The 13,649-nt window shown below is 55.0% G+C and overlaps 1 protein-coding gene and 1 non-coding gene across 4 annotated transcripts; one reads left to right on the plus strand and one right to left on the minus strand.

The window, feature by feature from the left end:
• The first annotated feature begins 3,309 nt into the window (after window positions 1-3,309).
• On the plus strand, window positions 3,310-10,296 carry FOSB (FosB proto-oncogene, AP-1 transcription factor subunit). 3 transcript variants are annotated; one of them, XM_072754979.1, is made up of 5 exons: window positions 3,310-4,005; window positions 5,940-6,260; window positions 6,501-6,608; window positions 7,551-7,706; window positions 7,847-9,302. In XM_072754979.1, exons 1-5 carry the CDS (start codon window positions 3,880-3,882, stop codon window positions 7,847-7,849), a joined length of 714 nt encoding a protein of 237 aa, XP_072611080.1. In that variant the 5' UTR covers window positions 3,310-3,879; the 3' UTR covers window positions 7,850-9,302. The 3 variants fall into 3 exon arrangements, with proteins under 3 accessions (XP_072611080.1, XP_025869843.1, XP_025869844.1); XM_026014058.2 differs by having other exon boundaries at window positions 7,551-10,296; XM_026014059.2 differs by lacking the exon at window positions 3,310-4,005 and adding an exon at window positions 5,550-5,784 and having other exon boundaries at window positions 7,551-10,296.
• Window positions 10,297-12,568: 2,272 nt separating this feature from the next.
• TRNASTOP-UCA (transfer RNA opal suppressor (anticodon UCA)) lies at window positions 12,569-12,655 on the minus strand. Its single transcript has one exon. It is a non-coding gene; the product is annotated as a tRNA-Sec (tRNA).
• Between the last annotated feature and the right edge of the window lie 994 nt (window positions 12,656-13,649).

The raw sequence follows: 13,649 nt of genomic DNA on the forward strand, positions 1-13,649 counted from the left end.
AATTACTCAAGTGCTGCATAAAATATAATTTTAGATGTCTTTATGGAGGAAGAAGGCAATGAAAACAAAAGTATCCATGGCTCAAGAGAGTTATAATGTGACCTTGTGCATCTCTGCTTCAGGGTGACATCTCTAGGAGGGTGCACATCTGCAAAGGTCAGGATGGCTCTGTTTCTGTTTCTGGTTTTTTTGTTTGTTTGTTTGTTTGTTTTCAGTAGCATCATGCCCAGTGTGGAGCCCAATACAGGGCTTGAACTCACAACTCAGAGATCAAGACCTGAGCTGAAATCAAGAGTCAGATGCTTAACCAAATGAGCCACCCAGGTCCCCCAGGGTGGCTCTGTTTTCATAACAAAACAACTCCCTACAATGTGCCAGGTGTGATCCAGAAGCTTTCCTGATACTCATCTTATGTAGTCCCCCACCAGCCCCATGAGCTGGGCACTATTCCTGTCCTCCTTTCCCAGATGAGGAAATGGAAGCTCCAAACATCACTAAATCAAGGTCACCCAACTACTAAGTGGTAGGACAAGAATGTAAGCCCAGGGTGTCTAGATTCTGGGTCTGCCTGTCAAGAGCATAAATGCAAAGTGTCTACATGAGCATAATCATATGCATGTGAATATATTGACATATATAACTCATTAAAAGCACAGGCTTGGGGCACCGAGACTGGCTAAGCAGGTGGAGCATGCGACTCTTGATTTTGGGGTTGTAAGTTCAAGCCTCATGATGGGTGTAGAGATTATTTAACAATAAAATCTGAAAAAAATAAATAAACAAAATAAAAGCATGGGCTCTGACATGCTGTCTTGGCATCCCAGCTTTGCCGCTAATTTGCTGTGTGACTCTAAGAAAGTGACTCCACCTCTCTGGGCCTCCATTTCCTTGCAGGTTAAATGAAAGTTCCTACCTTACAGGAGTGTGGTGAGAAGAAAAGAAATTAGTTGGAGGGCTGGGGAAGAGTTAGCCCTCATTATGATCACGTGAAGAGCGTCCATGTGCATCCACAGTGAAGGTGTGTGGGTCATGTGTGTCAGTGACCACATGACAGTTGTGTGTTTCAATATGTGGGTGTGGGTGAAGCTGTTTTTCTGTGTGGCCATATATGTTGCTGGTCGTGGGTGAATGTCTGAATGCCCGCATGACCCTGTGAGTATGTGCCGGTGACTGTGTGGACGTGTGGGCCACCTGTGTCGGGGTGTAAGGGTGTGAAGATCTTTGGGCAGCCAGGGTATTTGTGTGTCTCCTTAATTCTGTGGGAGAGATGAGGGGCTTAGACAGGACAGGGAACGAGGGGTCACTCCCTGTCTGCTGCTGGAGCCGAGTCATTGCCTGCTGGTGGTTGCTGTGTCATCTCCTAGTCCTTGTCCCTACTTCCAGACTGATGGCAGACAGAGGGGGCGTAGGGGAATGGGGTGGAGGGCAAGCTTGAGGCTGGACTTTTGTCTGGAAACCTTGACCTCCCCAGATTGCCCCCTGTGTTCCTCCAGCCTTCCACGTCTCCCCATCTCCTCCCCACTATCAAAGCAGGGAACGAAGATTCTGCTGGGAATCAGGGTCCACCCACCCCCTCCTGCTCTGCCTCAGACCTGCCTTGTGACCCTGAGCCAGAGCCTCCCCCTCTCTGGGCTTCAGCAATCTCAAAGCGCTTCTCCCTCCAGGGCCAGGTTTGGCTCCACACTGGAGGGGAAGTACCGAACCCAGGATCTCTGAGATTTGTGAAGCAGCAGGTGGGACCCTTTCCAGTGGGCGCTTAAGAGCCAGGGACTGTGGCATCCCAAATACCCAGATTAAACTCCTGAACTCTATTTCCTAACTGGGAGGGGCCGCAGGGAAGCAACTCTACCCCTCTGTGCCTGGGTCACAACAGTACACTGTGAGCAGACAGGCAGGTTCGCAAGGCTTAGAGCTTCTGCTCAGTATCACCGTTATCATTTCAACAATCCCAAGACCCAGTTTCTTCAGGGAGTTTCGCTGAACCAGGCAGTTCTCAGAAATCAGGAAGAAAGTAGGAGCTCTGGAGTTTAACATTCTGGGTTTGAATCTCTTGCCATCGGATCCCAGGCAAGTCACTTAACCTCTCTGAGTATTATTTTCCTCTTTTAGAAAGTGAAGATTTTCCTCCCTTAACCTTCAAACACCGTTTCGAGGATTACAAATCTCCTATTCAAAGGCTTAGTACAGGAGCTGGTATTTGGTCATTGTTAAATACAGGGCATCTATTATTATTTTTATTTTATTCGTGAGAGACACATAGGCTGAGAGAGAAGCAGGCTCCCTGCGGGGACCCCGATGCGGGACTCGATCTCACCCGGGATCAGGACCCGAACCAAAGGCGGACGCTCAACCACTGAGCCACCCAGGCGCCCAGCATCTATCATAACTATTAATGATTCTTCACGCACACATTCGTTCTGTCTACAGGTAGGATTATAACGCGGGAAGGAGAGGTTACCAACCCCGTCAGCAGGGACGCTTCATCCTAAATTTCGCTCTCTACCCGCTCCGAACCTGCATACCTCCCCCGAACGCCGGGCTGCGGGGCCAGCGGGTTCCAAGACACACATCCTTTGTCCAGCCGGGAAAACTGAAGCTGAAACTCAGAGCGGGAAAACACTTCCCGAGTCAGGGCCGAAAGCCTCCAAGAGCCTCGGGGCTCCACCCCCACCTCCACTTTCACCTGGAGCAGCAAAACCCCTCCCACTCCGCTCGAGACTCAGTTTCCCCACCTACGTGACTCACGCCACGCTAGCCAGGGTCTCTTCCTGGGATCTGACCTTCCTCTTGAGCGAGAGCGCTGCACCCCCGGGAGAACTGAGGGGGCCTGCCAGAGGTGAGGGGTGCCCGCTTCTCGGGGTCTTCCCCAGGCTTGTTTCAGAGCCTATTAATACTCAGCCCCCGGGGCGGCGCGGTACTGCGCAGGCGCGGGCGGGTTCCGCAGGCGCGCGGGGTGAGCGCGCGAGCGAGCGAGGGATTCCCTCTGACGTAATTGCTAGGATACCAAACAAACACTCAGCCGCGCCGGCCGAGCTCCTTATATGGCTAATTGCGTCACAGGAACTTCTGGGAGGCGGGGCCGGGATCCCCTCCCGCCGAGGGCTCTGGAACGTAGCCCCCACGACCCCCAGGGTCGCGAAGGTGATGCAGGTGGACAGACCGAGGCCAGGGCAGACCTCTTGCCGGACGGCGCGGGGCTGCGTTCGGCGGGGCCAGAGATTTTAGGAAGTTTGTGGAGCTTGGGTAGGGTGACGTAAGCAGAGAGGCGGGCCCCGGGCATATAAATACAGGCTGGCGGCTTTGGGCTTCATTCATAAAACTGAGAGCTACGGCCTCGGCAGGGACAGGCGGAGCTGGGACTTGGGGACTTGATTGTTGTGGTTCTTCTTGGGGGCTGTGAAGTTCAGCTTTTTTTTTTTTTTCCGGCGAGAAAGTTTTGGGGGCTGGATTCTTCTAGATAATTCTACATTTTATCTTGGAGGAGCGACTTACTCTTTTTGTCTTCTTTATTACTCCCCTCCCCCCGTGGGACCCGCTGGACGCGTGGAGGAGACCGCACCCGAAGCAGATTCTGTACGGCAAGACAGCGCTTTCAGCCTCTGGGGGAGCGATCCCCCCCCACGCCCCTGGGTCCTACGGAGCCTGGACTTTCGAGGCACAGCGGCATCTTGTGGGGGCCTGGGCACCGCAGAGGAATTGCACAGAAACTTTGCCATTGTTGGAGCGGGACGCTGCCCTCATCCCGAGTTTTCTCGGACAGCGCGCTTTGGGGACGCGCTCGGCTCACCCCGGACTCGCACCTTTCTTTTCCACCCGGCCATAGCCTTGGCTTCCCGGCGACCTCAGCGTGGTCACAGGGCCCCCCCTGTGCCCAGGGAAATGTTTCAAGCTTTCCCCGGAGACTACGACTCCGGCTCCCGGTGCAGCTCCTCACCCTCCGCCGAGTCTCAGTATCTGTCTTCGGTGGACTCCTTCGGCAGTCCACCCACCGCCGCCGCCTCCCAGGTAAGTTCTGGAGGGTTGGGGTGCTGCTTTACGGGTTTTATTTCATTTATTTTTAAATCGGGGTGGAGCGAGCAATCCCCCCTCCCCAAATAAAGACGCACCGAAACTCAGGATCTGAGAGGAGACAGGCTCACCGCACACTTTGCAAACTGCAGAGTCGGGACGCGTTTGCAATTGGTGGTGTGCGCGGATCGCAGGGAGGGAACGCGGAGGGGTAAGCTTGGGGGTGGGGAGAATGCTCCGTTCAGTGCAACGTGTATGCGGTGGCAGGGCTGAGAACTTTTAGCTCGCTCCGGGACTGCTCCCGACTCAGTCCCCAACCTGAAGCCAGCGCAGTTAGGCAGGTGGGCGAAACCCCAGGGAAGCTGCCAACGACCTCCTCCCTTTTCCTTCTCCATCGGAGCGCCTACTCCGGCATCGGGTTGCCCTCGATCCCGCCGGCAAGCTGGCCTCGAACCCTCACTTGGAAGCGCAGCCTCCGCCTCCTGCGCGGAGACGTAACGGGGGACCCGTGCGTAACGGCTGACGCGCTGGAATCCTCCGTCTGACGCGGGGCACGCACGGCGCGCGGCGCCCCCTTCGTCCGCCCCGCCCCTGACGTCCCGGAGCGTTCTATTTTGGAACGCCGGGGCCACGTTGCTAAGGGAGGGGGCAGCCCGGCGCTCCGATTGGCCGCCGCGGCGCGGGCTTTGGCCAATCAACTTTCCCTTCCTATTTGTAGGGTGCAGTTCCCTTCCCCCTCCCCTCCGTCCCCGGAACTCGTGGTTCCTCGGCACTGGGGTCTCCGTTACGGGCCTCTAGAGGCCGAGTGATGGGATTCCTGTCGCGACAGGAGGGACCCTCTGCGATCCAATGGATCCACGAGGACCTTGCGGGGATCAGGACTCTCCGATCTCAGGGGCGGCGGGCGTCCGTGCGCCGGGATCTCTTTGGGAAACATGGGTGGCCGTCACCCTCTTCCCAGGGCACACACAGACACAGTCCCAATCCCCCTGCTCCGGACGCCCGAGCCCTCCGCTGTGTCCGAAGAGGGGACTACCCAGGGTCTAACCCTGGGGGAACCAGCCAGGTGGTCTCCAGGAGCCCCGCCCCCTCTGGGTTTCCAGGGCTCTGATTGGCCAGTGAGCCAGCCCATCCCTCACCACGCCCCCGGGAGAGTAGTTAAGCCTGCCGAGCAGTTCTAGGATTCCATTTGGGGGTGGGGGTAGATGAGCGCCGCTGGGACTGGGGGGGCTCGGGACCTGCTCCATTCGTTCCCCGTGGCAGGCTGAGGGAACCCGGGTCGTCACTTTTCTCTACCTGTCCGTCCACCGTAACCTGTCACTTGTCGGCCTCACTCCGTGGAGAGACAATTACTTGAAACGTTGTTCTAAACTCCTAGGCCTGTCCCCCAACACCCCTTTAACTAAGAACCCCCCCTCCCTGCACGGAGGTCTCATGGACCTTCCAGTCTCTCGTCCCCCCGGCTCAGAGGAGTGTGTGTATGTGTGTGAGTGTGGAGGAAGGCTTGGCCTAAGGCCTCTCCCTCTCCCTCCCCTTGCCTCTGGGGTGGGGGTGGGGTGTTGTGGCTGTGTGTGTGGCTGTGACTCCTTCCCGGGGGTTCTGTCACCCGGCTGTGTCCAGCCTCCTCCCCACCCCCCCACCTAAGAGTCACCAACCCGGGGTGTGATTCACCACCCGCTGGAACCGTGCAACCTTTCCCCGAAGAAGAAGGAGGAGGTAGAAGCCAGTTGAGCAGAAATCCTCTCATTAACCACTGCGTCACGGTGTAGTGGAAGGGTGGGTGTTGTGGCTTTTTGCCTGTGACACACACATCCACACCCGCTCGCCCTGTGCTCACTCACGGGGTCGGTGTGTGTATGTGTGTTGGGTGTGTGTGTGTCGGTGTCTCTGTTTGTGTGTCTACGCCTGTGTGTGTATGTGTCACCCCGTAGGAGTGCGCCGGTCTCGGGGAAATGCCCGGTTCCTTCGTGCCCACGGTCACCGCGATCACAACCAGCCAGGACCTCCAGTGGCTCGTGCAACCCACCCTCATCTCTTCCATGGCCCAGTCCCAGGGGCAACCACTGGCCTCCCAGCCCCCGGCTGTCGACCCCTACGACATGCCAGGAACCAGTTACTCCACGCCGGGCATGAGTGGCTACAGCAGTGGCGGAGCTAGTGGCAGCGGTGGGCCTTCCACCAGCGGAACCACCAGTGGACCTGGGCCTGCCCGCCCCGCCCGAGCCCGGCCTAGGAGACCCCGAGAGGAGACGGTGAGTAAGGGGCACCCGAACTTGGGGCTGGGAGTGGGAAGCAAGAGAGGTGGGAACTTTCTCACCCATGGGGTGAGGGACCAGCAAGGCTTTAGTGCCACAGAAATCTTGCCCACAGTCAGTGAGGACCAGAGGGGTCCTCTTCTGGCCCTTGGGCCTTCTGGAAGAAGAGGAGGTTTGGAATGGATGGAGGCAGTGCATCATGCCCCAAACCTCATGGCCTCTGTCTCCCTTATTCAGCTGACTCCGGAGGAGGAGGAGAAGAGAAGGGTTCGCCGGGAACGAAACAAACTGGCAGCAGCTAAGTGTAGGAATCGTCGGAGGGAGCTGACTGACCGGCTCCAGGCGGTGAGCATGGTCCCTGGGGCAGGGTGAGGGTACATTGACCCAAGGTGGGGGGCTCCCCCATCCACTACCCCTTGCCACCTGCGCCTTTGGCCTGACTCACTGCCAGAGGTTCCTCTCAAGGAACTAGGTACGGGTGTGGCCAGACAGGGTAAAACACCCCCCCCCCCCGCCCCCCACACACAGCCCCTCATGTACTCCCTGCCCTGTCTGCCCTGGCTTATGACCTTTAACAGGTCCTGTCCTCTCTCCTCCCTTTCGGGCTTGGGCAAGCCATAACCCGTTTTGGACTCAGTTTCTCCATCTCTTCAACCCCTCGTGGAACCTTCCTGGTTCCTCCTAGTTTTGGCATTCCAGAAAGTCTGGGAAACAAAATGCTTTTCTCCTAGGTCAGTTTCTTGTCACATGCACCCGTGCTTCTCAGACCATGGGCAGGTGGCATCTGCCACCACTCCCTTCCCTTTCTTACAATTCACCTCGGTCTGGGAGCTGTGCCTACAGGGTGACCTGCTGCCCTTTGAGGAAATCAGGGCAGAGGGGGTGGGATCCTCTCCTTCCCTGTGCCACCTGGCCTCTTCCCTGGGAGACGGGGAGGGAAGGGTAACGGAGAAGAGGAGGTGGCATTAAAATCATGTAACGATTGCTCATTCATTCAACAAACCTCCGAGTGCCTCTTGCAACCAGAGCCCCCCATGTCTACCCTTCTCAGTTCCCACTGAACATATGGGGAAAATGGGCTCCTCGGAGGCAAGACCCTTGTCCCAAGTCCCATCCATAGCACACCGGGACCCCCATATCAGGAGGTCTCTCCTCTCCATGTGGAGCTGCCTTCCAGCCCCCGGGGGCCTCCGCAGCACGTCTAAGGGAGCTGGTTTCCGCCGACCCACCTTCTCTGGTCGCTCACCGCCTTTTTCTCCTTCCCTCCTCTCCACGACTGCGCCTCAGGAGACAGATCAGTTGGAGGAAGAAAAGGCAGAGCTGGAGTCGGAGATCGCTGAGCTCCAAAAGGAGAAGGAGCGTCTGGAGTTTGTGCTGGTGGCCCACAAACCGGGCTGCAAGATTCCCTACGAAGAGGGGCCGGGTCCTGGCCCGCTGGCGGAGGTGAGAGATTTGCCGGGGTCAGCATCCACTAAGGAAGATGGTTTCAGCTGGCTGCTGCCGCCCCCGCCAGCACCGCCCCTGCCCTTCCAGACCAGCCAAGACGCAGCCCCCAACCTGACAGCTTCTCTCTTTACACACAGTGAAGTTCAAGTCCTCGGCGACCCCTTCCCTGTTGTTAACCCTTCGTACACTTCCTCGTTTGTCCTCACCTGCCCGGAGGTCTCCGCGTTCGCCGGCACCCAACGCCCCAGCGGCAGTGACCAGCCCACCGACCCCCTGAACTCGCCCTCCCTTCTTGCTCTGTGAACTCTTTAGACACAAAACAAACAAACACAAGGGAGAGAGATTTGGAAGAGGAGGAGGACGAGAGAGAGGGGAAGAGACAAAGCGGGTGTGTGGCCTTCCTGCCTCTCCTGTCTGACTCTCTGCGACCACTGTCATCGGACAGGAGGACCTCCTTGTGTTTTGTGCCGCCTCTTGTTTCTGTGGCCCGGTGAGGCCAGAACGCTGGTGACTTTGGGGGCAGGGGTTGGGGAGGGAATGGACCCCCCCCCCCCCAGCTGCCGGTTGGCCCTTTCACCTCAACCCAACCTCTGGGGATGGGAGGGGAGCGGGTGGGGGGAGGGCGTCTCGCTTTGGGCGGAGGGAAAGGGGTACTGGTGGTGAGCTGCGGGGTGGACTGGAGTCTTCCCAGAGAGGCCCGACAAGGAAACGCCACAGACCACTGCCCCACGATGTTGCCCACGCCCACCCTTCAGGGGGTAACCAGGCCCAGGTGGTTCTCCCTGCTTCCCGGACCTTAGCTTATTTATCTGACATTTCCACGTGGTTAGATCCTCCTCTGAATTGAGCCTCCCTTTAAGGGAAGTTGATGCACCCTATGATAATCTCCTTCCCTGCCACCCAGACTTAGTCTGAAATGTGAACCTCTCTCCCTGGCTGTCCAGCCTCTCCCTCCCAGCAAAAGTGGCTCTGAATTTCTGGTCTCCTAAGGATCCCCCATCACAACCACCGTCCAATTCAGCCCCCAGTCCTCCTTTCTGATTACAGTGTTACCCCAAGCCTCCCAGCCTGGCTCAGCCTTCCCTCCTGGCCTTCCTTGCTGGGCCTCTCTGATTCAGGCAGCAGGGGGGCGCTGTGATGCCCGTCCTGCTGGAGTGCTTTATACTGTGAACCGGGTTGGCCGGATTGTGGGGTGGGGGGCGGGGGGCGGGGGAGGGAAGCCCAGTGGGACAGAACCCTTCCTGGGGGCGGGGAGAGAATTGTGTTCCCCACGCCTCAAAGCCTTTCCTTGGTCTCCCCTCCTCCCAGCCGCCTCCTTCCTCCCCTCAACAGTGAGTTAGACTCCAGGGGTGACAGTATCGAGAGTGGGGGTGACAGTTATCCACCCGCGTGGCCTCTGTCCTCAGGACCCCGCAGCCCCCAGCCCTGGCCTTCTTGTCTAAGGCCTGTCCCCCTACCCCGGCCTAGGACGCCCACTTCTCCCTCCTCGTGGCACCCCTACATCCTTTCTAGAAAGGGACTAATGGGAGGTTGCCAGGGGGCCCAGTATTTTTTTCCGGAGAAGATTTAAAGGCTGAGGCCTTGCCCCCACCCCCAACCCCCCAACCCCAATATTTTCGGACTGGCAAACTCAAAGGGGCTGGACTCCCACAGTCTCAGCTTCCTAGCCCCCCAGGCCCCCAGCCCCAGATTCTTGGTTTGGGCTCCCCATCCCTACTCTTCCCGTGCTTCAGCTCACGGGAATTCTACCGTGAGGCTGATTGGTTTTTTTTTTTTTTTTTTTTTTTTTAATTTTAACTTCGGGTGGGCCACGCCGCCTTCTGTGCTGCATGGGAAACATTCCACGTGCCCCGTCCCCGCGCCCCCTGTCCCCGTGGCTATTTATCCCTTTCCTGGTTTCCGAAAGGCACTTATATCTATTATGTATAAATAAATATATTATATATGGGTGTGCGTGTGCGCGTGCGCGTGAGTGTGTGTGAGCGCTTCTGCAGCGTCGGCCTAGGTCACGTCCGGCCCCCCAAAGCAGTGCCGTTGAATTGGAAGCACTGCTTCTGGAACCTTCGAGGCAGCCTGTGTCAGGCTCCCGTTTTCCTCTGGCTGTCTCTAGCTGTCTCTTCTGATTGTCCCGGGCCCCTCTGGTCATTTGGGGGCAGTGTCTCTGGCTGTCTCTTTCTCGAGTCCCTCCCACGCCGGTCTCTTCTCTGCCTGGTCTTGTGCCCGCTCCCCCCCACCCCCCAGTGTGCCTCTTTTCTGATGGCCCCCCATCCTCCCCAGCTGTCTCCTGACTCTGGGTGTGTTGGGGACATGAGATTTTACTCTTGTGAGCGAGCCTGAGGGATCATAGATTTTTACAACCTGTATCTTTTAAGGATTCTGGGTGTGAGTGTGAGACTGTGAGCAGGGCGTGCCCCTGCCGGACCACAACTTATTGACTCCGCGACTCCCCCCACCCCATGCTGTATTTGTGATTCTCTTTTTTTGTATTTTGCACCTGACCGTCGGGGGGCTGGGGCTGGCTGGCACTGGGCCACGACCCTCCCGCCATGGTTCTGCACTGTCGCCAATAAAAAGCTCTTAAATATGAGTCTGCCAAGCTGTAGGGTCTGTTTGTCCCTGATACCCGTCCCCCTCCTTTGGCAGGAGGGTGCCAGGTTAGATCTGCTGAGGGGGCTGGACACACACATCACACATTCTGGGACTCCCACTTGTGAATCAGTCTGTACCAGGACCACAGGACAGAGGAGGCTAAGCAGTCAGAGGACTTCCCACAGAGTTTGCCTCCTCTTAGAGGGACTGAGGCAGAACAGTGGGCGTGAGGAACTGAAATGCCAAAGGGTGTTTTGGGGGTTTCTTGACAATAGAGGAACTTAACCAACCCCTGTATGCTCAGGATGAGCTGAGTGAAGCTTGAACAGGTAGAGAAATTCGAACCACGCATCCATCCCACAGTACTAGAGATAAAAAAATACTTAGCAATCCTCAGGGTTATATGAACCACAAAAACATGGATCACTTTATACCGAAGATGAGTTTCCTTTTACTTTTCCCATGACCATATTTTCTGGATTATGAACATATAGAGGCCAACCTAAAATGGAATGAACCAAAAATATTGCCACTTCATCTTTTCAAAGATACAGATGAACCATCCCCACTGCAAAATTCAAGCCCTGTCTTATTTGCACGGCAGCAAGTACTCTGGGAATGAAGTGATGGTCTGGAAGCCTTTGTAAAAGAATAAGCAGGGGCAGTTGTCATGATGAAATCACTTAATTTATTAATCAATATGAAACATTTGCTAAGTACCTACTCTGTGCCCAGCCCACTGCTGGGCAGTGTGGGGGACACAGCAGGGACTGAGACAGCTCCAGACTCTGCCCTCCTAGGGTTCACAGTCCAGTCAGGACACAGATCTGTCAGGAATGATCCAAAGTGCCCGGGGTTGGGGGAATCCATGGGGCTGGGGGAGCCCAGTGGGGCACATAACCTGGTCTGGGAATCATCCTTCTCTGAGGAGGGATGGATGAGTTGAGTTCTGGAGGCTAAACAGAAAGTACAGAAGGGGATAGAAAAAGATGCAGTGAGTACAAAGAGCTGTTGGTGGGGAAATGGCTTGATACACTGAAGGAGCTAGAGGCTCATGGAGCAAAGTGTGTAGAGAAATTGTTTAGCAAGGACAGGATTCTGCAAGCTTAAGTTCCAGACTAAGAATTTAAATATTTTCTTGTGGGCACTGGGGAGCCATGGCAGGTTTTGAGTGCACGAAAGGTAGGGGCAGGTTTTTGCTTCAGGAAGACAGCTTCAGCTTTAACCACCAAGTGGAGGGTAGTTGGCCGAGAAAGGGGCAAGACTGGGGCAGGAGACCAGGGAGGGGCCTCAGGTGGGCATGCTGGTGTGTGTCGGGGAAGCCTGGAATAGGGGCAAGGCTATGAGATAGAGAGGAGGACCGGAATTGAAAAGACAGTAGGAGGCAGAACAGACAGGACTCGGTGAAAAGCTAGCTTGTGAAAGTCAGCACAGGGCAGTAGTAAATAGTATGGGCCAGGGGTCTGAGAGTCCTGGAGCCCTGGGACCAAGGCTGGATGACCTCGGACAAGAGGCTTCATCTCTCTGAACCTCAGTTTTCTCATCTGCAGAATGGGGCTATGAGGTGTTAGGAAGCTTATGCCTGCCGATGCTGAGTGCAGAGCGAAGGTACAGTTATCACCCTCTTCACTGCTGTTATTGGGGCCACCTTGATCCCTGGCCTGGAATATTCTCCCCTTCTGTTGGCTCATCCCCTTTCATCCTTCAGGTGTCTGCCCACATGCAACTCTGACACCTCACCTGAACTCAGGTCTCCCTATTACATGGCCTCTAAGTTTGGCACTTGCCTTCCCAGTAGTTATCACCTTTGTGATTGTTCATTAAATGTGTAATTAATGATTGATTAATCTTGGTCTCCTTCACTGGACTGGGAACATCATGAGGCTGGAGCCAGGGCTGTGATCAACACTGTGTGCCAGCACCTGGCACCAAGTAAATACATAATGAATGAATGAATGAATGAATGAATGAATGAATGAATGAATGAATATCTGACCTATGCATGTGTGATTAAATACACGAATGAGCAAATACACTGAATAGGAAAATAAGCAAGTGAAGGGGAGAGATCAAGGACGATTTTCATCATTTTTGGAATCTTCTTTGATATTCCCAGGAAAAGTGTCACCGTGGGAAGAGACCCGACTGGCGGAGATTAAAATGTGAAGCCGAGGATTGCAGTGACGTGACTAGGCGTAGAGCAGAGGGATGTTCTTTCTCACAACAATCCGTTCTAATGTGCAGTTTGAAAGGAATAAAAAGTTTGTCGCCGCCCGAAAGGTGGAATTGAACCACTCTGTCGCTAGACAGCTACAGGTTTGAAGCCTGCACCCCAGACCACTGAGGATCATCCGGGCAAGATTTGCCTTCCCCCACACAGCTATATAAAACTCAGAAGTCGCTATCTTTTTACAATTATGGTCGTATAGTTTGGGAGGGTGTGAGATTGTCGACTCTGATATCTATAAATTCTCCCAAACTACGACATATATCCTTCCAAAATGTTACCTTTTTTCTTGCATGGTATGAATCATCCTCGCTTTGGAAACCATCTTCATTTGCATAGCGCCGCGCATTCTGGGACAGGGACAGGACCCAGTCGCCTCTAGCTGTTAAAGGGCCCGAAGTCCCCTTATCCAAGTGAGAAGTTGTTTTTTTTTGTTTTTTTTTTTTAGGAGGAGAAACTCATAAGTCGGCTTTCAGAAGCCCGTTCCCTGAAAAAAAAAAAAAAATCCGAATTCGAGTGAGCGAGTTCCTGCTAGAGTTTGATGAAACCCAGCCCCGCGGACTCCGGGTAGGCGGTTATGGGGCTGGTGCGACACCTGCTGTTCCTTTGTGGAACTTCACCGACCTACAGAGTCTTGGGTTCTTTCAAATATTTATTGAGCGCCTACTGAGTCCCAGGCACTGTCCTAGGCCGCGGGATGACAGAAATTCTGTACCCGTTGAGCTTAAGACACTAGAGGTCATCAATTGAGGCACCTATATCTTATGGCCAAGGAAATCTAGGCTTAGAAGCAGATAGTACCTTACCCTGGTCTACACGACCCATTCACCCTGGGGGAATCAAACCTGTGCCATCGTAATTGTTAATACAAAAAAGTGACCCTTTTATAATTTAAGTCACTCGTTCTGGACCACATGAAACCTACCCAGGGCTCCCATCTCAGAATAAAAGTCAAAGTTCTCACCACAGCCTTTAAAAATCTCTGTATTGTAGTTCCTTCATTCCTCTGACCCCATCTCCTAATCTGCTGTCCTCATTTTTTTGGCATCTGGGATACAGATCTCCTGCTGCACACACCAGGCATGCTTCTTCCCCAGGGCCATTGTGTTTGCTGATCCTTCTGC

This window comes from Vulpes vulpes, chromosome 1 (assembly GCF_048418805.1).
Source record: "Vulpes vulpes isolate BD-2025 chromosome 1, VulVul3, whole genome shotgun sequence".
NCBI classification, from domain to species: domain Eukaryota; kingdom Metazoa; phylum Chordata; class Mammalia; order Carnivora; family Canidae; genus Vulpes; species Vulpes vulpes.

Coding starts and splice junctions, on each gene's coding strand:
- FOSB (XM_026014058.2), top strand. CDS start 3,880: ATGTTTCAAGCTTTCCCCGGAGACTACGACTCCGGCTCCCGGTGCAGC. Junction 6,261..6,500: donor GGAGACCCCGAGAGGAGACG/GTGAGTAAGGGG, acceptor TCCCTTATTCAG/CTGACTCCGGAGGAGGAGGA. Junction 6,609..7,550: donor TGACTGACCGGCTCCAGGCG/GTGAGCATGGTC, acceptor ACTGCGCCTCAG/GAGACAGATCAGTTGGAGGA.